Source organism: Homalodisca vitripennis, chromosome 7, assembly GCF_021130785.1.
Source record: "Homalodisca vitripennis isolate AUS2020 chromosome 7, UT_GWSS_2.1, whole genome shotgun sequence".
Lineage (NCBI taxonomy): Eukaryota > Metazoa > Arthropoda > Insecta > Hemiptera > Cicadellidae > Homalodisca > Homalodisca vitripennis.
The window spans coordinates 136,032,469-136,059,760 of NC_060213.1; the positions used below are offsets into that span (position 1 = coordinate 136,032,469).

Below are 27,292 nucleotides of genomic sequence, written 5' to 3' on the forward strand. Positions count from 1 at the left end.
TTCTATTTAAATTCATATTTTCACTCACTGGAGATTTTTCCCTACAATGTTGACTCGTATTTGACTAATAATGACATTATTCAACAAGGATAAACAACAGGTTTCAATCACGCAAACTCAACAATTGATCAACAGTCAATAATGATTGATGTTGATATCATCTGACGTGATATTGGGCTAAAAGGGTACATGTATACTTGTAAATGAAAAATCTATCTTTGTCACCAGCTTGTTGAAATTTATCTCCACAATAATACGTGTTTTCTATCAAAGTTGATTTTATATTATTTTTTAAAGTAAATTAGACCATTAGTAAGTTTTAAGTATAAAGCGAGTTAATTGTAATAATACACTCCAGAAAGTATCAGTTGGTACCTGTGAGTCTAGAGAAATTACCGTGCCCAATGAAAAATCTGTAAAAATATCAAATTACTCTCATATTTCATGATACGTTTTACATACCATAATGGTCATAAAATAAAATAGGTTTCATCATATTTGATTAGATCTATGCTGTAAGTCTAACTGTTCTTTTCTGTTCCAGGAATGCAAGAGGAAATCCATGATTCTGTAAGACGTTACAGATTAGAAATATCCATGGTAAACCATTATCAGAGCCTTTTTGTCCAGTAATGGACACAAACTGCGGAGTGCAAAACTAATACAACTTTGTGAATGTTGAGTTTACCTCCAGTTCACCTTCCTCTTAGTGCAACGACTGGAATCTTATGCTGTCTCAGACTTGTGGAATCTGGAGTCATGTTCGTCTGAAGAGATCAAAAGAAATCCGTGACGAAGAAGCTCAAAATGAAGTCTTTACATCGTTTTGACATCAGAACCTTTGACTGCGGAAGATTCTAGATGCTGCACTAAGAGGAAGGTGGACTGGAGCTAAACTCAACATTCACATTGAATCAACCCTTCCCACTGTAGCTACATTATGTATAATACAACTTTAATTCACACAAAGCCCTGAAGAAAATTCTATGGTGGGCTACTGTCAAGAGTCGGTTCCAAAAACTAATTAAAAAAATTAATTAAGAATCTCAGTGATTAGAGTCAACAACTTTAATTAAAAATTGGAGAAATAAAAATACTCCTAAGTTCAATAATTTCATTTCTTTTTTAATTTCCAAAATATATCGCTTTAAAAACAAGACATTCTATTTCACTTTGTTCACACCACAGAGGCGTAACTAAGGGGAGAAGATGAGGGAATAAAACCACCCCAAAAAAGATTTAAAAATATATGTATAATGGCAATCCAACTTGTTTGAAATACACTAGTCAAAAGTTTCACTTTCAATTATGTTTACTAAATTTATTAAAATTTAGATTTATTCAGGTTTATTCCGTACCCCGTTTCCCCCCCTCTCCCCAAATCACAGGTGTGGTGTGTTTTTCAATCGAATTCGTCCCCCCAAAAGCAAGTCCTAGTTGCACCACTGACGCACCAGTTTTGTTTCCAGTTTAATCACTGTTATTTAAATAAATGTATCATCACGGTAAGGTCTCATTTTCCGGGATATTGATACACTTTCAATTACTGTATACAAAGTAACAATTAAATATTGTTAAAATAAAATATTTTGTAGCTGTGAGTAATCCCATTTTAAACTATTTATTTTACTATTAATGGTGACAAATTAATCGAAATTACCTAATTATTTTTAAAATGTTGGTTTCAAGTCAAAACTCCTGTTTTCTTGGAAAAAATCATTTAACAAGTATAAAAAAATCAACAATTTTGAATTGTAATTGTGTAATTGAAAAAAAAAACAGGGTTATTACATGAAATGATTTAGTTATTCACAATGAGATTTACAAACACAATTTCATTAAAATCAGATAATTCAAATACAAACTGCTGGATTGCATCATGTTTCAATAAAAAATCAATAAATTCAATGTCATAAATTTAGCAAAAACATTTTACAGACATGAAGTACATATTATTTTGTAGGTACTATAACATTTTTACACTATGGAAAATGATTTAAGTTATTTAAGAATCCGTGCTCAAATTCAGTCTGTTCACATTGGCTTAGAGAATCTCTGAACTGACATTCCCACTTAAAACCTAAATTTCATATTTTAGCCATAACAATATTTTCTTTACATGTACATATAATAAACCTAAAACAAAATTCAAAACAATGTATGAAAAAAGTTATATTTTATACTACAGCATTAAAAAAAGCAATTGGTCTGCAATTCATGACATACAAAACATCATTTTCTGACATTGTTCTAACAATATTACACTTTACTATAATATAAGAATATAAAAATATAACTACACACATAACTGATGATATAAATTAATATATTTATGATTAAAACAGTCAAAACTATTAAAAACTAATACAATATAAACATTTTAAATCTTACGGTATAACATTTACAAGTATAGTTTTATTTGAAATGTCAAAGTTATCTCTATTATCACCCCAAATACTAAAATTACGTAAACTTATTTTAAAAGTTGTTTTTCAAAACCATACAATTTTAAAAGTTTAATACTTAAAATGTGTGGTTCTCAAACATTCTAAATTGAAATAGCAGAAAACATTTTAATATATTGCAGCAGACGTTAGGGCACTGTGACGATGATGATTCTTAATAAAGTACTCTTTGATGGAAGGAAGATTGTGTACATTTTTAAATATGGTTGTAAATGGTTGATTCCACTGGGAATGGACAATGTCCTTTCCCAACATCTCATTCAGGAGGGGGTAGAGCCCATAGAAGAATATGTCAGCCCAAGACAGCTAGAACAAAACGCAGTTTTAAGAGCTCTTGGATAAACAGCAATAAAACAAGACTCTCACTGATAATTAATTTATTAATTAATAAAATAGAACTTATATATTCTTATTGACCAATCTGGAGCTGGTTTAAAAATATTATTTACCGCATGCGCCATCTCCTAATATAAATGGCAGGACATTTTGTAATTTAAAATTTTAATGTTTATGGAATCTTTTTGTTTGTTTTAGTTAGTTGCTTACTTTCAAGGTCAAACTAAAAAATTAATTACAATACATTTTTTATATACTTTGGTAAAAAACCTGATCTTGAGAACATGTAAACACATAAATACATACATTTATACGATTAAGATCATGGTATAAGACATACAATATTACTGACTATAAGGATTAGATACTTCCAGATGTGTTACAGATCTCAAATCTGTTACACTATTTCATTTGCAGGTATTTCATCTTGAAATATCAGATTGAAGTGACGATGATCACTCAACAGTTTTGAGGGTCTTCGTTGTTCACTCAATGCATTGCTCATTGCACTTAATCCTAAGAGGACTTTTGCGCTTGCTTCCAGAATGAAAGGATTTCAGGATGGATAAGGGTGTAGAGGATGCCTACTGTTGAAAATTCATGAGTAGGGATAACGGACTCTATATCTCAGTCATGTTACTTTGGAAGAGACTTAAGGGAGACTAGCTTTGTTCCATCTTCCTCCAGTCACAGAGGGTAGATGAAGTACTCTCTTGTGTTTAGCGTTTAAAACAATGGGAGCTCTACCCATTCCAACAGTCAGTTACTGTCTTGACACTTGTAAGTATACAGATGGTAACCATAATAATACATAAAAGCATGTAAAAAAATGAAACAAAATATTTATAAAAATAAATTTTTTACAACTTATTTACCTTATCAATCAAGAAACTTTTGGCTCCTGCCATGTCACTTAGCTTATTGATGTAGTAGTAAAAGTTCTTGTAGACAAAATCTCTCAGCCCTTCTTTTACGCCAGGAAGTGGTTCATAATAATACATTGCCAGATCTGAAAGAACATCAGTTTTACATTTTATTACAGTAACATCATGAAACTTATGGAAAAGACAAGTGATGTAATAATAATATAGATTATAAAATGATTTTCAGAAGTTCTGATTTGTTAATTATAGAACTAGGGGTTCCCCAAGGTTGTGCGCTTCGACCCAATTTGTTTATAGATTTTTTAAATTATTTAGCTCTACTACATGAGTTCTTTAAGCTGATGATGGTACAGTGGGTTAAGTTGGAAACTTATTCCAATGTTTGTGACTGACCTTAATAAAGATTACAGATATCTAGCGGATATCTTAAGACAGCCCTGTTGAAGGTCTGATACAGCGAGAATGGATGGAGTGTGGAATTTCTCTCACTAATTACCCTTGAAGGTTTCATAATCAAGGCTATTACTGACCTAGGTAAGCCTTAAGATATCACACTCTCTATGTAAAGTCTATGTAATTTACTTGCTGTAATGATTACACCTCTATCCCAAGAGCTTCCTAGTCTGTTGTTGCAAGAAAAGATTGAGCTGTAACTATCCAATGATAAGAGGGGTCTTCCCAAATCTGACTTTAAAATATCATGCCATCCCAGTGAACTAAATAAAGTGCATCAGTATTTTACACACTTTATCGCACCTGTGGTACTCATATGGTAAAACTTGTTTCTGTATTGATCACTTTGTAAAATACAAGATTTTATGTTCTCTATTACCAACTTGGAGGTAATAAGATCGCCTAAATCAGTTCACAGAGCTATTGGAGGTAGAAACTTGTTTGACCTGAAAGGGTTGCTATTTAACACAAAATGGGAAAAAGTGTACACCTCTTTGGACTCGGAAGAAGCTTACAAGAACTTCAAAAACATAGTAACAGTTGCCCTAGATACTGCGTGCCCTCTCATATCTGCCCGAAGCAAAAAGAGAAAACCAAAACACCTTGCTGATGCAGAAGCACTAATGCTCAAGAATGAATTCCTAGCTTATCTTAACGAGTACGAAACTACAGGAAATCTTGATGACAGAAACAAAACGATGGATTTGAAAAAACCTATGACCAAAAACTGAAAACTCTAAGAAGCCAAGCTATTGCTAAGAAAATTTCCAGAAAACAAATCTAAAACAATTTGAGAAACAATTAATACTGTCCGATCAAAAAAAAATAGACACCTCACCTGAATTAAAACTAACCATCGATGGAAGACCTGTTGAGGTTGCATATTTGGTTGCTGAACATTTCAATAACTACTTCACCAACATAGCAAAAAACACCATTAATCTCAAAAAGAACACTTCAAGAAAACCAGTTGAACTTTTCGTGGGAACTCACATTAATGAACTCAGCTCACTAAGACCCACAACTCAAGAGTAATTAAGATCAATTCTAAAGAGCTTTAAATAAATAAACTCAGCTGGAATTGATGACATATCCACAAAAATACTAAAACTCTGTGCAGAAGAACTTATCCGCCCCCTTACTGACATAGGTATTCAATAAATCTTTCAACAAAGGTCTCGTTCCCTCAGCACTAAAAATATCAAAAATCTATCCTAAATTTAAGGCTGGGAGCAAAGCAGAATTAAGTAACTACAGACCCATCTCATTACTACCAATAGTTTCAAAACTTTGTGAAAAAATATTTCTCATCAGGCTATTAGAACATTGTAATGTGAACAACCTGATAAGTAGTTCTCAGCATGGTTTCATCAAAGGCAAGTCTACTATAACAGCAATGACTGACTTAGTGGAATCAGTGACTGATAGCATAGAAAATGGAAACCTGACTACAGCTGTCTTTCTGGACTTAAGTAAAGCCTTCAACTGTCTGGGACATGACTTCATAGAGAAGAAACTAAAAGAATTGAGTGTAACAGCAACAGCCTTGAAATGGTTTGAAAGCTACCTCAAAGACCGAAGTCAAGTAGTTGAACTAAAATCAAATGAAAAAGAACTAACCAAAGCAATCCAATCTCAACCTCAGCCTATACAAAGAGGTGTGCCACAGGGATCTGTGCTGGGCCCAGTGCTGTTCATTCTCTTTACTAATGACCTTCCAGAATACTTACATGAATCTCTAAAACTTTGATGTATGCTGACGATACAACTTTTACTTGACAACAATACACCATTGCTGTCAACATGGCATATCAATATTGTGATGGCAATGACTTAATGGTTAACCCCTCTAAAACTAACCAACTAGGGTTTGGGAGAAGAGCAGGAAAAATTAACTGTCTACCAGATGTCAACTTGGTTGAACAAACCAAATTCCTCGGAATCATAATTGACTCAAGCTTATCCTGGACTCCTCACATTGACCAGCTCTGTAATAGGCTAAACTCAAGCCTATATGCACTCAAGCAGGTTAAAACCATCGGTGACTTGACGACAGCATGTACTGCCTATTTTGCTCTGTTTGAGATACGGTTTAGCTGTTTGGGGAGGGACATCAAATGCTAATATGATCAGAAATCTGATACTCCAAAAAAAAGCAGTTAGAATTCTTGCAAATCTCCATTCCCGGGAGAGCTGCAGAGAGGCCTTTGCAACATTAAAGATCTTGACCGTGACAGCTCTCTACATCCAAGAAGTTGTCCTGTACGTTGATAGAGAAAACCTATCAAGACTCGAAGACCTACACTACTACAATACCCACAACTCAACGATGTATCCACTTCCCACTCATCACTTAGCACAGTACGAGAAAAAAACCATCCTACATAGGAAGAAAGCTGAGCAACTGTCTGCCAACACAAATAAGAACGAAGAGTGGGAAACAGCTCAAGTTCGAACTCCGAAAACTGCTCTCACGCCAGGCCATCTACACGCTCGAAGAGTTCTACCAACTGACCAATCATGGACTTTAATGCTCTATGCAAAACGTTACAAGTTACCAATTAATTTAACTGCCTTTTGACACTATCTCTGTACTTAATGTATATGAATAAAGAAAATGTTGACTTTGACTTCTCTTAGGACAAGAAGCTTATAAATTACACTTAGTCCTATAAGAACCTTAGCACTGATTCCGGAGTGACAGGATATTCAGGGTGGGTAAGGTTAGGGGGTAGGGGCCGCCTCCTATCGAGATCCATGAGGAAGAATTAGTGCACTAATCTCAAAGTCATGTTCCCCCGGAAGAAGGGGATGCCATCTCTGAACCAGTCTCTCCAGTCAAAGCACGCAGGGGTAGCACACTCTTGTTGAGGTTATCAAGAACCTCTGATACTTAGGGAACAAACTCCAACAGTCATCTCCCGCAGTAGACTAGACCTATCAAATTACCCTTGCACATCAGAATCTCAACATTTGCGGTAAGTGATGTGCCACTACTGGACATCCATAAGGTTGCCCAGATTTATGTGACACATTAGTTTTTGCTGTGCCCAGTGTAGGTTCAACTGGAAGGTATAAACCAGCCAAAAGTGATCCCTGCTGGGTAAAAATACAAGTTACATGGACCCCAAAATCGTACTTCACAATACCTAATAACATAGTAAGCATGACATGCTTAAATTCAACTAAACAATATAAGGCTCCTTAAATGTAATTTTCTTTTTCCAACACCAGTTTCATTTAGATTCTTCCTAACATGATACAAGCTTATTCGGTATCATGTTAAAAAAAGCTAAGTCAAAAATTTTGTCTGTATTACGGAACAGTATTCTGTTCCCTATTTTCTTCCCATTAACAGGCATGACATTTTGATTTAAGAAATGCCGGTAAGGAATATTGGTGTTTCAGAATTGACCCCAGCAACTCACCTTGTCTCATGTCCTCAATTGTATCAACAATGATGTCTATCTGAAGATTCTCATGACTGTTCTTGCCCCAGAGTTCATCAGCGCCCCACACACAAGCAAGGTAACGGCAGATGTTCTTGATTCGTACAATTTTCTTGCCGTCCTGCTCCACCAGCACAGGGCTCATTCCGAAAGGGGTTACTGAATCATACAACCACAGAGTTTCTTGTAAATATTAAACTTTATTTAAACTCGTCGTCCAGCTATTTAAACATAACATAGATGTGAATGTGAGATTAGCTCCACTTCACCTTCCGCTTACTGCAGTGTCTGGAATCTGACACTGTCACAGAATTGACTCTTGGAATCTGGAGTCATGTTGGTTTGAAAAGATCCAATAAAATTGGTGACAAAGAAGCTCAAAATTAACTCTTTACATTGTTTTGGCATCAGAGACACCTAGACTACAACATGTAGTTTAATCTAGGTGAATGGATATTCGCATTGTATAATCAGGTGCAGAATTGAGAATTATAACACCTATTCACCAAGATTAGACTATATTTTCATATTTTGTTGTGTAGGTGATGTCAAAACGATGTAAAGAGTTCATTTTGAGCTTCTTCGTCATTAACTTTTTTCGGATCTCCAAGAGATTCCAAGAGATTCTCCAGATTCTGTGACAGACTCAGATTTCAGACGCTGCACTGGAAATAAACTCAATGTTCATATTAAATCAAAACTTCCCACCACAGTTACGTTATAACTTGAGCACTCTGTTTTTTTTTTGTCTTTGGAATTCAGACTGCACTGACTTAAGGCAACAGATAAGTATAGTAAGAAGAATAAATTAAATCTAAGAATCTAGAGCTGACTGAGGAAATCCTGGAGTGGAAATCAGTAGGAAAATACCTAGGGATGGTTCTTGATACAAAAACTCACATGGAAAAAATGTTGATGATATTATTAGTATTAATACTGGTTCACCCAACAACTAGAGTCACAATTGAGTCAAACTGATATCACTCACCTGCTTTGTGTTTCGTGTTCCATTCTGTTTCAGTACAGAATTCCACTGTGTACGATAAATTCAGATACTCCATTAAAAGAATGACAGGTTCAACAAGCATTTCTTGATTCTTGAGTGCGATTAACTGGTATTGGAACTGTGTCTCGTTAGATAAGTCCATTTTTTAAGATGAATTATATCTAACAAAGAAATTATATAAAAGAGACAATACATGTTGAAAATAGGCAAATAAGAATATAATAATCAGGATGCTTTTGTTTTCAAAATCACTTTCAGTTATTGAGTGGGAATCACTGATTTTTACACAAATGTTAAGTTAAATGTAGTGGATTTAGTTTTAAATTATTCAACACTGTACAATAGTAATCTTTATAAAACATAATTAATTTTTCTGTTAAAAACAGATTCAAATTTTAAATTATTGACGGCCAAATTAATAATTTAATAACTACTGAAGAGTTAAAGAATATTACACATTTTCATAATACAGAATATTATTTAAAGAATTATAATTTAATAATAATAATAATGAACATGTTCACTCAAAAACTGAAAAAAATCACGTTGCAAGTTTATGAGGAAATGTGGCACACTGTTACAATGTGTAAAATGTGTTGCAATAGAGTCCAAAACAATGTCTATCTCATTATTAGCATGTGGAAATAAGGATAGGCTACAATGCTGACCAATTTTGAAAATATTAGCTCTTATTTCGTCTTTGAAATTTTCCAGCACCTGAATAGCATTGAATTCCCTACATAGAGACACATTTTTAAAATTATGTGGTGAGTTTTCTTTAATCAGACACCTCTGCAATTAATTTTGAAAATTACAGAATTTTTAAATCCTTTTAAAACATGCTCTTTATTATAAACTTTAAAATAATAACCAATTTATATTTTTACTCCAAATTAGCCACAAGAGGGGCAGAAAACCAACACATAATAAAGGATGAGGTGCAAACTTGGAAACCCCACTTAGTAAAATAGTTCAGAAAGATATACAAGTATTTTTAACACTTAAAATATGTTAAATAATAAAATCATACCATTTTTTTTTTATTCATAGAATTCTAAGTTCTTAGAATTCTGATCAATGTATTCTATTTTAAACACCCTCACTCTATGTCTAGTTGTTTATGTGATTTTCCAATCTCTCCTAGATAAATTGGATGATGAAACATATTGTGCTTTATTCAGAATAAAAAATATATGGCATAGGACAATATAAATATTAAATAGCAAAAAATAGTGTCATTGGCTATGAGACTCCTCCCAAAGGAAGCTAATAGAATTTATAAGATCACCATCAAACATAAAAAATTTTTCTATGTTATGATTAAAATAGGAATACTGTATTGTAAGTAATTTCATACTCTCACCCATGGCATGCAGTTTTGGTGGGGGTTTCAATCCCCCCTCCTAAAATTTAGGAGGAATATGTCTTTGATACACATACCTAAAATTTAGGAGGAATATGTCTTTGATACACATACAAACACTTTATAAACATTTTTTTATTTTACCATTTAAACAATGCAGGCTTGTGGAACACTCCCCCAAAATATGTTTGCAAAGGACACATAACATTATGCATTGGAAGACACAAACACAATTTTAACAAAATAAACCATAAGAGTTGGGTTTAATCACAGAGCCAGGAGATCACTCTTCATTCCTTTCGATTCCAAATTAATGTTAATCTCAATTTTTTTCTCAAATGTATACAAATAATTTAATATTAGTAATTAAAATACCTTCAACGTCACTTTTAAACTTAATTAACCTCCAGTTCTCAAAAAAACTCGTTATTTATTTTGAAACATATCTAGGATAAAGAAAGTTATCACTCCTTAACCTAAAAGAAAACATTTCAGAAACAATTAAAACTAATTTATTTAACTCTTACCAAAGAATGTTAAAAACTGCAAATATATTTTAAGAGAAGCAGACAAACACACGAGCAAATGATTTAGAATTTCAGTTCTGTTACTGGCTGATAAGATTAATTTTTGCCTCTTCAATAGATGAACTTCCAACCAAACAAACTTGAAATTCGAAATGATAGCAGTATGTGAACTTTGAAATCACGTCATAACAAGTTCAGTTAGGAAAAGTTCCAATATTTCAGGAAGGAAATGAGTTATCTGGTTGTGGTATTTAATCTATTGATATCGCGAAGGCGAATTTACCATCAGTAGCAGACACTCTCTTAGTCATTGTGGCGTACCCATCTATCTACAAACAAACATGATAACATATCTACACTTGGGTACTTAAGCGGAAACGAATTAAAGGAAGTTCTTTTCTAATGTTAATGAGATAATTCAGTACATAATTCAGTCAAACAGAGCGCTCATTACATAAATTACAAACGTAAAGTATATAAATAACATAGCGGCCTTTTATAGTTATAGAGAATTAAATTGAGGTTAGTTTTGAAATTAATGATATTGATAGTTATTAATAATATAAAGTGACTACTAAAACTAAAGTGCTTTATCAATAAAATAGAAAATAAATATCAATAAATATATTTGGTGCACGCACTATCTTAATGTAGTGAGGAATAAGTTTTTACTTCTATGAACAACTTGGTTATATAATAAAATTGTAAATTGTGTTTGTTTTTAAAATAATGGTAGTTAAAAAGGTTTTATAAAATATGACACCGTTCTCATCGTACAACGTACAATTTTGTGAATAAACAGTATTTTTATTTATTTTCATTACAATGTGCTGTTGCAACAGTGTTGATAAATCCATAGTGAATTGATTGGAATGCGACACAATAGATCGCGTTTATGTTAGGTCGTCCCGTACCTACCTGAATCCGGGAGTTACTGCTTATCAGTAATTTCTGAAACAGATAAGCTTCTGTAGCATTCTGTCGATAAATAGAAAATGCATCGTCGGCAAACAGGGTACCATATCCTGACCCAATATTTCTGCACAAGCTAGACGAAAATGGCAGTACCTTCAAATTACAGACATCATTTAGATGATTGAGGTTATGTATAACAAACTACTCCAAGTTATGTTTACTTGTGAATTATAACTTGTACAAGACAATGTAATAATTATAATAAAAGGAATCCATGTTTAGTTATCAACTGAAGGCGTTGATGTAAAACTAAGGACCGGTAACATCTCACACAGTTGCAATCAGCCAATTTAAAACATTAAATTATCAGTAATATATTTTATTTTTATTCAACACAACATTAAATTATTTAATTGTAATAATTATGAACAATAAATATAATGCAGTCGATTGTATTAGGTTAAGCAATGCACGTGAAGATTTATCATTAAGTATACACATGAATTGTAAGTCCAGCTCTGTCACCAGCAAGCCTGAAAACTTACCATACAGTACGTAGAGCAGTTGCGTTGTTAATTTGCAGAGAACATGCAGGAATGTGCTGATTCTGCTGATGCAGCGTCTGAGATAACGCCACTCTGGGTGGGAAGTCCGTTGTTCTTAGGGCAGTACCTACTGCCAGGGTTTTAAACGCGTTAAGCTTGTGTGATATGGCTCTCTCCCGTTCTAAATTTGAAAGGTTTGAATTGAATTGAAATTAATTTCAAATTGTTCAACAAAGCAAGTATATTGTTTTATTCTATCGACCAAGGGAGAGGTTTTATTACAAATACCTAATTAACCTGGGCTTGAGTCCATCATTGCGTCTGAAATCGAACCCGGGAACATTCGAAATAAATTAAGTGTGGCCAACACGACACAGTCAGATCGTTTCCAAAAATTGGTTCCCTAGATCAAGCCTACATCTGACAAACCTGAGTTTGTATTAGACCATACTCAATGGAGAAAGCATTGCAGGGAATTTTTGTTATGAGGTTTGGCTACAGTCTACTGAAACTGAGATCTGTAGGTTATCCAGCTCTCTTTAGTTGGCCAGGTAAATTCATGGCGTTTTTGAGTTCATGGAGTTAGTTTCCTTGATTAAGGATCCAACGAATTCTTAGCATTATGCTGCCTATAAAAGGCTTTTAACTGTATAGATTAATATTCTTCTCCAGAAATTGCTTTTCTATAGCATCCGAGGAATGGAAAGGGGTGGATGGCACTGTATCTCTTAAAAGCAACTTTAATTACTCATCATTACCCACTCGTTATTCAGACTCGCTCATCAATGACAGGGTGTTCCTCAGGTGACTGTTTTGGATCCTGTAATTTTCTTGCTGTAAATTTATACAATCTCCTACATGCTGCCTCTGACACTTTAGTTTGTCTCTGCCAAAGCCATTCACTCTTTCAAGCGATAAGTGAGGCGGTTATGTCGTTCGGTTAAAATAGATTGACGTTGAATCAGTCAAAAAACAGTTGATTAACTTTCCTTAATACAAAGTAATCCAACCAGTTTAAAACATTCTCTGCATGTTTTGCTCTGAGAATAATTTACAGTATCTTGTAATAAGTTAAAAACAATTAAAGTTGTTTACTATGCATGTTTTTATGTACTGTGCATATACAAACACACTGATTTTATTGCATAGTTATATATTCACTATTCACACCAAAAGTATGAAGCAATGTTTTGGAAAGATTCTGAGTTTACTAAAATATTAATAAAAGAAATTGGGAGATATATTTGAGCTAGACTGCAACATTCATGAACAGCTCTTGTGAAAAATTGTATATAAATAATATATCCCTTCAATTTATGATTTTGAGCTATTTTCTTTATAAAGAAAATGCTGACAGGTTTAAAAAAGTAAAATAATCATCAGTGCCAACTGAAACATGAATCTTGTACTATCCTATTCACTGATTGGCCCATTATGAGAAGGTATCGTACTACTCTGCTTTGAGAATAATAATGTTCAGAAATTACCTACAATGCCATCTGATGGATCAGGTCTACTGCACAAAAACAGGTGATAGTTGTGCTCATATAAAAGTGCTTTAACCCTCCAAACTAGGTATCCAGTCATGGACCACTCTTGTTCATTTGTGGACCCTCTTTCACCAAGGGCTTATTTTATTGTTTAGTATTTGTTAACCTTTATATTCACTAGTCTACAGAGGAAGACAAAGTACTTGACTTATTTGAACAAAGTTTGCTGCATCTGTTAAGTTCCATGTCCAATTCAGGATTAATCTCAACGTCCTTTAAGTTCATAATCCCCAAAATTTCAACCACCAAAACAGATTTGTTGGGGCAGATGTTGCAGTATTGTCAATTCAATTGAACCATATTTGTTTATTTAGTAACATATGTTACAATATACATGTTGAATCAGACCACCTGAGCTACTACAACCTGTACCAAGCGAATTGAAATAGAATGTTTGTTTCCATTTTCAACCCCAAAAACTCCAGGGAAATCATGTTCACATCTCTTGCATAACCCAAAATGACCAATGTGAGGAACTTGGGGTCAGTTTTGAAAAACTTTCAATTGTAAATATAAATTTGGGAGTGCCGATGCCTTGCGGTCTAAGACATCCAACTGTGGATCTAAGTTAGAGATTCTGTAGGTTCAAATTCTGTTTGTGGTTGTAGCAATTTTTATAAGTACCAACAAACTTATACTGTATCGCCTCTCCCCTTTATTCTGTTGGATAAGATCCTCGCACAGGCCAGTAACCCATGAAGACAGCCAGATTAAGATTTAAAAGGGGATCAGCCTCTCCTTAAAAACATTATGTTACTCCTCATTATAATATCTCCAAACCCTGATTATTTTAGAACAAACATTTTTTTATTAAAGTCAGTGGTATCTACATGGTACAATAAAAAAGTACATTAAAGCGAAAAAAATGTTTTTATAGAAGTCCTAATGAGATTCTCTTTCATGAAATCATAATGTACTGCACTTTTCTTCCTATTTTCCAAATCAAACATCTTTTTTAAAACATTAGAAATTAAAAACTAATAGAACATTTTAACATAGTAACTTATGAAATAATATTTTATCAACAGCGTCTTACGTACAAAAATACCTTTTGCTCAGCAATCAAGAATATGTTTTTCAATGCCATGCTATCAAACACATCATTTTTAAAAAGATGCAAACCCTAAGAGTATGCCTTCCAAGAAGGACTGGGGAGTAAACAAGGATGTAATAGGATGTTTACTCTGAATAGCTACCAAACACTCTCGAAGAACATTTTTTTACTTACCCGGGATGGATGAAAACCAAACAGCATCCCACGGGGACTTGTACAACGAGATTAATATTTAATAATGACTGTCCCTGAATTAATCCAGTTTCATACTGTTCAAAATCCGCATTTTTACAGACTTGCTACTATAAGAAATAATCTGCTCAGATCTTCTTGTCTGAAACACCAAACCTTAAAATAATGGTGTTTTCCTAATAAACTAGTTAGTCGCTTATACATCATTATATGTTTAGTGATAACTTAGCTGAGCTCTGGTTGACAAAAGGAGAGGTAATAAATTTTCTGTGGACTGCAAGAAAACATATAATATCAACAAAACACATAATAAAAATAAAAAACAATTCAACACAAAAATAATGGTGGGAGAAATGGACGAAGGTGCTCCTGCTGTTATCTGAGGATGAACTCTGGTTCACGCGTGGTGTGACCGGAGTGCAGCCAACGACGCAGGGACTCAGAGTTGAGTCCGAACATGTCCTGCAGCAGACGATTGTGGATGTCCTGAGGCGTTTGCAGCTGATGACTGTCGATCACCAACATGAGGACAAGGACACAGGTGGCCATCAGCAGGATAGTGAGGCTGTGAGCATTCAACGTCCTGCTCAGTCGAAGCAGGATCGACTCTTTCTGCAACAACAGCTCACCATTAGATAATTCAACTTGGATATAGTTAAGTAACAGGCCATAGGACAAAAGGATATTTTGAGACACGTTTTACTTTATTAATTAGGATGATAATGTAACTAACTGCTAATAATGCAGCTATTGTTGGAAGGATCAACTCAATACCCCTACAACTCCCTCGTTCTCCAGCTGCTCGAGTAAGGATCAGCGGTTTGGTCTCTATATCAATTGGGCCTCATTGACAGACTGCAGTCCGCTCAAAGAAGATTCCTTGGATATTTGGATCGAAGTGTCTACATAAGCATTGAGGTTGAACACAAGAAAGACCAAATTCAATCAAATGTAGCTTTTGGGTGTAACACCCATTTTTCATTGTCTGAAAATTTTAATATTTAGTTGACTTATTACAAAAACAAGTGCCTGATTTCTATAACTAGTGGCATACACGTAACCTTCCAAAGTCTGTGTATATGGAATACCTAAAAGAAGAAAATGGTCTGAATTTCTGAATTGAATATATAAACATTTTGGATATTTGAGCTCTTTTAAAAATACATTTTTATTAATTCGTGAGGTGTAAGGGAATGTTTTTGTGCAGCCAAAAGTGTTTATTTTTGCATAGACAGGACCAGACCATTATTCCCATATATTCCGCCTCAAATTGATTATTAATAAAAACTATGATTTGGTCAGAAATTGAAAATTATTCTATTAACCGTAACCGTTGTCTCATTATTTTGATTTTATACTTAATATTTGTTAAATACTTAACAAATAATAGCATAGACTCAAAATCATTAAAAACTATATTTCAAAAGCTATAAATCGTGACATTTTAAATGCAACTATTAAAACTGTACAGGTAGAGATTGTGCAAACATCTGATTTTGTAGAAATTTGACACGTACACCCAATTTATGAACACTTTTGTATTTGAATATTGTTTGATTTTTATATGAACTAAAACATAAAATTATGTTGCCAGCTTGATAAGCAAGTTTAAAAAATCAAAGATTTATTAGTAGATTCTGGAGTTTTTTTTATTTAATATCCTTTTTTTTAAATAGAATTGTTTTAGGAAAATTTTGTATACGAAATTAGTGTATTGCAATCAACTATAGTAGTACTTACCAAATATCTGCATAATTTTCCCAAATATGATCCCCAGAGCCCAAAACCACCTACATTCATATATATATATATATATATATATATATATATATATATATATATATATATATATATATATATATATATATATGATATATGTTATATTTATTTACATTTTATAAATATATATATATTATTATACATATTATAATAAATAACTTTTTGGTATCTTGAATGGTTTTCAAGATATTGATTATATGTAAATCACCTAAGAATTTGTCTAATATGAAATAATTTTTTAACTAAAAAGTAAAAAGCAATGTTTTAATTATCCTTTTCAAAATATTAGGAGATAGTTTCTACAAATAGAAGTCATGAAAGGTATTTATGATGTTTCTGACAAGTTTTGCACTCAAGTCCTCTTGCTAACAGTTGTTATTACACAGTTCTTAACATTGTATATGTTTTCAAATCAAAATCTGTACGATTTTTCACAACACATAATCTATAATCAATTTTCAAGGCATATCTATGGGAAATAAGGAGACCAATTTCCTCTCCTGGAATTCTGTTTTAATTTATGAATATTTTCAATAAGGTTAAAATATTCTGTATACTTTATTCTTAAAATTGTTATTCTTAATAATATAGGTAAGCTTCAAACTCCCAAAAAATTGTTTTTCCCTCAAAATAAATGTGTCGGTACACCCCCGCTAAATTAAACAAACATGCATTTGGATTTTAAAATGTATATGACATACATACAGGTATTTTTAAGAAATATTGTAAATTGAACTCTATCCTTAATTTATATCTTTACTTTATTTTTATTGTATTTTATACGCACAAAAACAAATAATTAGCTACAAATATACAAGTAAAACTAGACATAGAAATCAACCTTAAATTTATTAAAAACAACTAGTCGAATACACACAATTTAACCTAGGAAATAAGGTTTTTAGTTATTTATCTCAAACTTAACAAAATGTATTATTCCACTAATCTTTAAATAAAGTAAAATCCTACATTAACTCTAATCTGGATTCAAAGTTTGAAAACTATTTTTATTACAAACTGCTGTTTAGTTTGCAATATGATTCAACTGCTGTTGTACATTTTGTAATAGTCAGTAGTATTAAATTGAAGTGCAAATAAATCATATACCTCCATACAAAACACATGTGTGTCCATTGATAATGTAACCTAACACTGATTAAAGTTGTTTCATAGTAAAAAATTCACATACATCTTTGCAACAAAACGTTACTAAGAAGTTGCAGTTTGAGATCTAAAAGCAACAAACATACAACGCCTGCTTGACAGTTTTACAAACTCTGTTGCTCTTTTCTGCTACAGAAGCAATTAGGAAGACTGTGATAAATACCCAACTGTACTCGGGCTATTGAACTCTGCTAAAACAAGTTTTGTTAGTAAACAATAAAAAATTTATTTAATTAATTTTAAATAATTGGGTATAGAGGGTACTTAGAGGGTTAAGTACTGATATAGCAAAAGCATGTTTTGCTACAATTATCCCTACAAAAATAATCTTCAATAATATAAAATTATATAATCTATATATATAAAAATGAATGTTTGTCCTTTATGGAATCGTGAACTATTGGACCGATCATGATGAAAATTTGTACGTATATGTATTTTTCCACGGAGAAGGTTTATAAGCTATGCCCATCCCTTTCCCGATTCAGGATTCCGCCCCACTGGTTACAGAAATACCCATAAGAAATGCATTGCAGCAAACATATGTTAACGTCTTTTCAAATTTTTAATCAGCTGTTCTTTGTAAACATATATTACACTTATAGTTTTTAAAGCATAGAGTAAAGCTTAAGAGAAACGACAAATTTTGTTTAAACTGTTTTTTGCAATCACTGTTAAACATAGACTTTACTATCCAGATAATACAATTCAAATTTGACGTAAAAATTCACCTTTAACTGCAATATTTATTTAATATAAACCATGCTCATGCTTGATCAGAAGAGTAATGCAGATATCATAATTACTATCTTACGTTGGCTACAAATATAAAGAATGTTATAAAATCAACCTTAGTTGTTTTTTTTGACAGAAGTATGGTTCTCAAAACTCCGTGTGTACATATTCTCTCGATCGAGACAACAAAGCAAGCTCAATCGTGGCATCGGAGATATAACTAATTTAATCTAAAATTTATTATAGTAAAAAAAAAAATTTACTAAGTAATATAAGGACTTCGGTTCTTAAGATTTGCGTGCGAAGTCGTGGGTAACAGCTAGATAGAGGCAGGAATATGGTACATACCTTCATAATACGCCCAAGAGGCTCACGATGGAACGACTATCAATTATCTCAGCAATGTTTAGAATGTGATAGAAAAAGAATAAGTGAATATAGTGTACTGTTTTCAACGGGAAATTGCGTGCGAAGCCGCGGGCAACTTTTGCAAAAAATTATTGAAATGCGCAGCAAAGCGCGCCGGGCCCGCTAGTAGGAAATAAATAATTATTTTAACGGAATTTAACTTTTCGAATAGTACACAACCTGTGTCACATATACAGTTTGAATATTTAGGTCTAATTATGTTTATTGTATTCTACTTTAAATAAATTTAAATATTTATCTACACAACATTGTTGCATATAATTATATATTTTAATAAATTATCTTTAATAGCATCTGATCATTATAAAATCACATATATATATATATATATATATATATATATATATATAAAATATATATAAAATATAATAATATATATATTAATTTATATAATATTATATAATTTATATATTAATTAATATATATATATATAATATATATATATATTATATATAATAATACATATATGTGATTTTATAATGATCAGATGCTATTAAAGATAATTTATTAAAATATATAATTAATTATATGCAACAATGTTGTGTAGATAAATATTTAAATTTATTTAAAGTAGAATACAATAAACATAATTAGACCTAAATATATATATATATATATATATTCAAATATATATATATATATATATATATATATATATATATATATATATAGGTGTATAAAATATTCAAACTAAATATGTTGATTACAACACAGATAGTATTTGTTAGATTAAAAACCACAATAAATATCCTCTTTGTGTTCTTTATTATTTAGATAAGCAAGTTAACATAGATAATGTTATCAGACAAAATGGTGTACTATGATAAAACACTGTAGGAATTGAAAGGATAAATACTCTACAATTTTATCAGTGGAATTTTATTTGGTCCAATAAACATGTCACTTATGCGTTGTACAAATGAAATATGGGGTTTAAAGTTATGTTTAGTATCGAGTGTAATTCAAGACTTACATTTACCCAGCGCATGGAAGAAAAGCAGTTAACAGTTGACTGATCTAGGCACCACAGAACAGCTGATTTGCTCTCCCAGACCCACATCACACATCAGGCTGATTAATGTTAACTAGCCACATTTGTTGCTTTTATTAGCAGTGCTATGTGGGCGCCTATTCTGGTAATTTAATGTCAAATTAAATTCATCATGTCTCATTTATTCATTGAATTTAAGTATTTACTGGTCATTTTGATAGAATAATGATTAATTAGGTCAAGAGTATTCATTTTATCTATTATTTTACATTAATCGGCTAATTTTGTTCTATATTTAGGCAGAAATTAAAAGCCGAAACAGCAAACAATACATAATGATGCTTTATTCTTCTCATAGAACAACAAACAAAATAGATAGGTCATTGAAGGAGGAGCTCATCTTGTTGGAAAAACTATTTTTTTCTATCTATAAAAGAAAAATCACAGATGTCCAATAATTTTTAATTTTCACACAAGGCCTTTCGACATCTAAGATGCCATCGTCAGGTGTGAAAATTAAAAGTATTGTACAATTGTGAGTTTTCTTTTATAGAAAATAGATATGGTCACTTTGATGGAATAATGATTACTTCGGTCAAAAGTATTAATTTGATCTAACCAAAACAGTAAATAATACATAACTTTACTCTGTTTATAGATTAAAAAAATGGGTTTGGTTGAATATGGTGTATTTACACAACAAAACTAGTTTTATGAGACATAAAACATCAAAGGTTTAGTGCAGTATTGAATTATTTTAATGCATTCTTATTTATTTTATCTATAAAGATAGTAAAAGTGTGATATTTTGTTTTAGAAATGTAGTTTTTTGTAATAAAAAAATATGTTTACTTTCAATGTACCTACTATAAATGAATTACTTTACAAATACATTACATTTCTAAACCCATAAATAAAATAAAAAACATCAGTTTATTAAATATTTAAACAGAAATTAGCAATATTGCGCTTTATTATTCTTGTTTCTTTTTTTTAACTGAACAATCTGGTCAAATTCAAGTAAAAAAAAAAAGAATAAAGGACTGAACTCACAATTATGTGTTGCAAAGTTTTAATCTAATCCTTACCTTATCCATATTTACAAGTACCTTATTCATGATCTTATAACAAGTAATACTATTAAATAACAGATTGTCTAACAAGATAGTTCTAGTAAATCTGGTCTGTTTGTGTACAGTACTCACAGAGACAACCATGAGGTAGGTGGGTCACAGGTGTTCTGGTACAGCTACTGTAACCAAGACATGCTCCACCACAATCTGCCTCAACCACACTGATAAGCTTGTAGCTCCACTGATAACAGCTCATGCCTTGCCTCTCCTAATGCTAATCTGTGACCTCACATGCTCAATTTGTATTCGGGCCCAGCTGTGTTTGTGTTTGGAGGAATTTACACAGACATTGTTGAGGTGTTTAGTGAGACAACTTATTAACATTTTCTGTGTAACGTGATTATCAGAAATGTAAAACAAAAATTCAATTCAAGAAAGAAACTTTTACAAACATTCTGTTCGGTGATACACAATAACAATAACGTTACGTTTCAAGGTCTGCAATCTGATCTCTTCCTCAGGTGGATAATTAATCAAACACAAATACAAACAAACAAATCATACCAGAGCGTACTACACAGTCGGGAATCAATACAAACATGTTTGTCCAACTCCATACACACTGTCTTGCAGTTAATTAAACACTAATTGTTATAAACTGAACTAAAGGATGCCTTTATTTGCAAAATATAATCAATGATAACTATCGATTGGGCCAATAGTAACTGGCAATCATCACACCAGGAGCAAGAAGGTGATAAATCTCGTCAGTCATCATTTTTCACCGGTCAGATTTTGAAACGTAGAGTTATTGATTTTTAGGTATCACTAAATGATGAATAATGTCCGAAAATAACCTAATAAAGAACCCAAAAACAATGTTTAGGTGCAGAAAATTTAATAAATAATACTTTACTAAACAACAAAACAAACAATGAACTATTTCAGTATTAAATATACAATGTACCGTTAAATATAACTATTGTCAAATACCCACATTAAAAAAAAAACAGATTATAAAACACAAACCACTATGACATACTACACCAAAACAAAGATCTTTACTTACTAATTATTAACAATTTTTAATCTTTAAATTGGGTCTGGTTTGGAGTCAAGGCAAAGCCTTGAATATATTTGAATCCTATGTATCAAGTAGATTCCTAATATAATTTCAAAGAACAATATCAGACGTTATTTACTTTTACTTAGAACCTTCACTATCTATAGAGATATATAGTATAAGCAACTATACGAGGGGGTACCCAAAAGTAACCGGAATTGTATTGCTGGCAGCCGGCAGCGTGTAGTACACATTCCTGCCGCTAGGCGTGTGTCGCGCAACCCATTGCGAGCTCAGTGACCCCAGTTCCGTTGTCCTAGTGCATTCTGTTCGTTCGTAGTGACTGTTTTCGCTAACCCTGTTTTGTTCTTGTTTCGTTTTTTGTCATGGCAAGTTTAAGTGAACAACGTGCAGCTGTGAAATTTTGTTTTTTACTTGGTAAAAATGCTGCAGAAACTATTTTAATGTTGAATACAGCTTACAAAGATGATGCTATGGGGAAAACTCAGGTCTACGAGTGGTTTGCTCGATTTAAAAATGGCGACATGTCGATTGAAGACAAACCTCGTTCTGGACGTCCATCAACCTCTCGAACGGACGAAAATGTTGAGAAAATTCGTGAACTTGTGCTCACCGACCGTCGACAGACAATTGAGGAACTATCAGAGAGTAGTGGGTTAACTTGGAGCTCGGTTCAGCGAATTTTAACAGGAGATTTAGGACTGAAAAGGGTTGCTGCCAAATTTGTTCCTCGACTTCTGACTGACCATCAAAAGGCACATCGAGTTGAAACTTGCCACCTTCTGAAAGAACATCTCGAAAATGATCCCGATTTTCTGGAAAAGGTAATTACTGGTGATGAGTCATGGTGCTATGGTTATGACCCAGAAACGAAGCAACAGTCAAGCCAATGGAAGTCGCCATTTTCACCTCGTCCAAAAAAATTTCGGCAAGTCAAATCAAACATCAAAACCATGTTGATTTGCTTTTTTGATGCTAAAGGCATTGTTCATTCTGAGTTTGTTCCTCCAGGTCAGACTGTCAACCAAACATTTTATTTGGAGATTTTAAGAAGATTGCGCAACAGTGTTCGCCAGAAAAGACCCGATTTGTGGCAGACTGGAGACTGGTTCTTCCACCACGACAACGCACCGATCTCAGTTAGGCAGTTTTTAGCCAAAAACGGCATGGTTCTGCTGCCCCACGCACCTTACTCACCTGATCTCGCTCCATGCGACTTTTTTTTATTTCCACACATGAAAAGAGGCTTGAAAGGTCAACGATTTGACAGCGTTGAAGAGGTTAAGAAAAAAAAGAAGCTCGAGCTTGCAGCCATTTCTAAAGATGACTACAAAAAATGTTTTGATCAATGGAAATACCGTTGGGACAAGTGTATTAGTTGTAATGGAGATTATTTTGAAGGAGATAAGGTCGTATTGTAAAAAAATTTGATAATATATAATTTTTATAAAATAATTCCGGTTTTTTTTTGGGTACCCCCCCCTCGTAGATGAAAATTTTCTGTTTATTCTGACAGTAAACTCCTTAACAGTTGTAGGGCAATAATATTTGAGAAAATTGTATACAGTTTTTTTTAATTTTCCTACGTGGATATATATTTTACTTTTTCTCTATTAATTTCTAATACTCTTTATCATCCTTGTTGTGTGCAAAAATAGGTATGACACTTCTAATATTAGCTTACTAAATCAGTTTGTTGATGTAGAACAAAGAAGCTAACTAAAAATACCTATTTTTCTCTGAAATTATGAAAATTTCATTCATCTTTGGATTTATAGTGATGAATCATTGTGACATATGGAAAACATAAACAAAATACGACTTCTTAGCTGAAAGAAAACAGCTTTTAGACTACGTCCGTTTTATGCATAGAGAATAATTTAAAATTCGACAATTGGTTTTTAAGATTGTTGGAACTACCATAAAAATATGTTTCCTAACTCATTCCTCTTTCCTGAATATTTTTTTCGAAAGCCCACTGGTTAATTCTACTCTTTACTGACTGAGGATTTAGAAAAAAAAAACAATTTAATCTACAATGAACAATTTGGTTTCAGGAAAAATAAAAGTAAAGCATTGGTTCTCACTTAATTTGTTGATTGGGTCATGACGACCTTGGATAGATCACAGTTGACAGCTGGGGTCTTCTGTGATCTGTCCAAGGCTTCTGACTATATTAACCACAAACTCCTGTTACAGAAGCTGAATATTTTAGGAATAAAGGCAAAGCCTTGAATATATTTGAATCCTACGTATCAAGTAGATTCCTAATATAATTTCAAAGAACACTTATAACTGAAAATTCTCTTAAGTTTTAATCAAAATGGCAAAAGGTTTTATATGGTGTTCCACAGGGCTCCATTCTAGGTCCTACCATTGTTCTTATTTATATAAATGATCTTCCAAACGAAATTAAGAGGGACTTCACCTTATTTGCAGATGTCACTAACATTTTTATAACAGAAATTCCTTAACAAATCTAATATTATCTATTAATAACATGACAGAAGAGGTTACAAATTGGTTTAAAAATAATGGACTTGTTCTGAACAAAGAAAAAAATAGTATACTGTAATACATTTTATGGCTAGGACAAATGCTGGTACTAATTTACATCAGAAGAAGTGTGGGGTAGCTAACACTCATAAATTCTTAGGACCGAGTCTGTATATTGATATGTTATATGGGACAATTATTCAATACGCAGATGACACGACTCTGTTTCCGGGCTGATTCTCTGACTTCTTTGGGAGATTCAAACCTTCATTGATCTTAATTCCTACATTCAAAATGTTTTGATAAATAATCTCAAAACTAATCATGAAAAGACAAATTATATAAACTTCTGTTTACATGGGTTGAATACTTGAAGGTTGAATTATTTCAAATTCTTCAAGTCTTACATTATTTTTAGCCGTCTTCCTTACACATATTTGTTCATTTAAAGACTTTTGAACTTTGATGTAGACATATTGGTAAATTGAAATATGTACAACTAATTATGCTTCTAAAACATTTTATTTGCTTTTTTCATGCTTTGGCTAAGCATTAGCGAAGGGTCTACAAAAAATGTATTCGTGTCTGTCTGTCCGCACGATATCTTGAAAACAAACAGACTTGAAATTGTACAAGCTTCATTTCTATATGAAGAACACTGAGTTCGATGATAGGACGTGTCACTGCATGTAATTTGTCTTTGTCTGAGCATTAGAGAATACTTTGGTCTTACAGGCAATCATCATGGCAACGAGAAAATAGTAGAATAAATAAATTTCTAAACAAACTCAGAACATTTATAAAATATTAACACATGTAGCCTAACTATCTCAGATTTACGTATACAACTAAACCTGGATGCCATGCAAATAGCTGTTTCCAGTTGTTTTTAACAATTTCATGTTTTTTATGCGTTTTTTTTCATTTTATGTCAATTGATATTTTTTCTCACTTTTATTTTGTTTAGGTCGTCTTATTTATTTATCTTTATTAATATGTAAGTAAAAGTAAACTACCGAAATGAGATCATTTCCCTTTGACCTTATATAATTTATAATGTAAGTTGAACATGATTTAACCATGAAATATAATATAACCAAGTTTACATATAATTTGAAGAACTATACACACACACACACACACACACACACACACACACACACACACACATATATATATATATATATATATATATATATATATAGTAATATTTACAATAAAAGTAACTGTAACGGGGCAGAAGTTAAAAATTAATAATCGGAGGACCAATTATGAAAATAAAAATAAAACAATGTGCAGAAATGGCGGGAAAGTGGGCAGGTAAACAAGAGGTGAGAGGAGAATACAACACAAGTGATGGAGTTTTAACAGTACCTTGGAAACTCGCTGTGTGTAGAGATCCACAGGGGGAAGCAGCAACGACAGGAGTGCTTAGGCGCGACGTAATTGGCGCGTAGCGAACGGGCGTCCACCGCTGGCGGCCGCGGGGTAGAACGACGAATAATCCGCACTGGACACTGTCTTCTCCACTAATACCCTGAAATTACCTCCAAAGGAGTGTGGGAGGAGGATGGTAATGCACATTAAAGAAAAACACTTGAAAACAAAGTCAATACGAAAGGGTCGAGCACAAAGAGTGACCCACGAACTGTAGAGCTACATGGTCTCCGGCCGATGATTCCACTCAGAATGCCGGGAAGCGGCTCGCTCCAGGGGGACGCTATCGCCCTGGTTGGTTAGAGGGGTATCTGCTATTCGCCGAACGGGCAGCAGTCGCAAAGCGGAAGAGCGCCCAGAATACTTCAAGGACAGGACCCTTTAAGATATCAGGGGGTGTGGCGCTGATTGGAACAGCGGACGACTGATTTGGGACCACGCTCCCTCTCTCTCTTATACCTAAATGCGTCTGGGGCTAGATTATGCTTATCTATATTAAATTAAATATTGAACATACCGGCGGCTTTGAATCATCAGGATTCAACAAATCAAAGTGGCATGATCGAGAAAGAACATGAGAAATAAAGCTAAAGACTAACATCTTAAACTAGGTCTTAACTATCTATCCTAAAGTGTTGAGATAGACTTAAGCTATTGGTGACAAGAACGGCAGCAGGAACACTTTGACTGCCGGGCGTGTGAAGGTACCTTGGGGGGGTCTTGAGTTCTACCACACGCACTACACTGTCACGTCCAGGGAAAAGCTTAGTTATTCTAGCGAGGGGCCAACACAGCGAGGGAGAGTCTTGTTGGACCAATACTAGATCGCCAACTTGTAAATTTCGGGAGGGCCGCTCCCACTTAAGTCTTTGCTGGAGGGAATGGAGGTACTCCCTGCTCCAGCGTTTCCACACTCGCTGGGAGAAAGCCTGCACTAGCTGCCAATGAGCCAGCCTGTTATCCGGCAAATCTGCAAGGGTTGCGTTCGGGCACAGCCACTAGCGGCGCTCCAATCAGGAAGTGCCCCGGAGTGAGAGGTTGTAAATCGTTGGGGTCACTGGAGAGCGCAGTAAGCGGGCGGGAATTCAACATTGCTTCCACCTGGCAAGTGAGGGTGGTAAATTGGGCAAGAGTGGGAACATAGGTGCCCAGAACTCTTTTCAAGTGAAATTTGGCGCTCTTAATGGCGCTTTCCCAGAGGCCGCCATGGTGGGGAGCTGCAGGGGGTTAAAATGAAAGTTAATTTTCTGGCCGAGGGAAAAATTGGTGAATTTGGAGCTTGCCAGAGGAAGTGATTAGTTGCTGTAAAGAGTTTCTCGCACCAACAAAGTTTGTACCACAGTCACTATAGATGTCGGTACATAG

At 33.4% G+C, this 27,292-nt stretch overlaps 2 protein-coding genes across 3 annotated transcripts; both read right to left on the reverse strand.

Annotated features, from left to right (window-relative positions):
* Nucleotides 1-1,784: 1,784 nt before the first annotated feature.
* LOC124366382 (glutathione S-transferase-like) lies at nucleotides 1,785-10,654 on the reverse strand. Its single transcript, XM_046822897.1, has 5 exons — nucleotides 10,484-10,654; nucleotides 8,576-8,754; nucleotides 7,567-7,746; nucleotides 3,677-3,810; nucleotides 1,785-2,771 (listed from the first exon to the last, which is right to left on the reverse strand). The coding sequence occupies exons 2-5, from the start codon at nucleotides 8,733-8,735 to the stop codon at nucleotides 2,574-2,576; spliced, it is 672 nt and encodes a 223-aa protein (XP_046678853.1). The 5' UTR covers nucleotides 8,736-8,754; nucleotides 10,484-10,654; the 3' UTR covers nucleotides 1,785-2,573.
* A 4,357-nt stretch (nucleotides 10,655-15,011) lies between these two features.
* On the reverse strand, nucleotides 15,012-22,209 carry LOC124366383. Of its 2 annotated transcripts, none has more exons than XM_046822899.1 (2): nucleotides 21,043-22,209; nucleotides 15,012-15,351 (listed from the first exon to the last, which is right to left on the reverse strand). In XM_046822899.1, the coding sequence occupies exons 1-2, from the start codon at nucleotides 21,052-21,054 to the stop codon at nucleotides 15,115-15,117; spliced, it is 249 nt and encodes an 82-aa protein (XP_046678855.1). In that variant the 5' UTR covers nucleotides 21,055-22,209; the 3' UTR covers nucleotides 15,012-15,114. The 2 variants fall into 2 exon arrangements, with proteins under 2 accessions (XP_046678855.1, XP_046678854.1); XM_046822898.1 differs by lacking the exon at nucleotides 21,043-22,209 and adding an exon at nucleotides 19,820-20,257.
* Between the last annotated feature and the right edge of the window lie 5,083 nt (nucleotides 22,210-27,292).

Excerpts from the sequence above, each read along its gene's own strand:
- LOC124366382 (XM_046822897.1), bottom strand. The coding sequence starts at position 8,735 with ATGGACTTATCTAACGAGACACAGTTCCAATACCAGTTAATCGCACTC. Across the intron at positions 7,747-8,575 it reads GAACACGAAACACAAAGCAG|TAACCCCTTTCGGAATGAGC; the intron begins GTGAGTGATATC and ends TGTATGATTCAG. Across the intron at positions 3,811-7,566 it reads AATTGAGGACATGAGACAAG|ATCTGGCAATGTATTATTAT; the intron begins GTGAGTTGCTGG and ends ATGTTCTTTCAG.
- LOC124366383 (XM_046822898.1), bottom strand. The coding sequence starts at position 19,906 with ATGTGGGTCTGGGAGAGCAAATCAGCTGTTCTGTGGTGCCTAGATCAG. Across the intron at positions 15,352-19,819 it reads CTTCCATGCGCTGGGTAAAT|AAAGAGTCGATCCTGCTTCG; the intron begins GTAAGTCTTGAA and ends CTGTTGTTGCAG.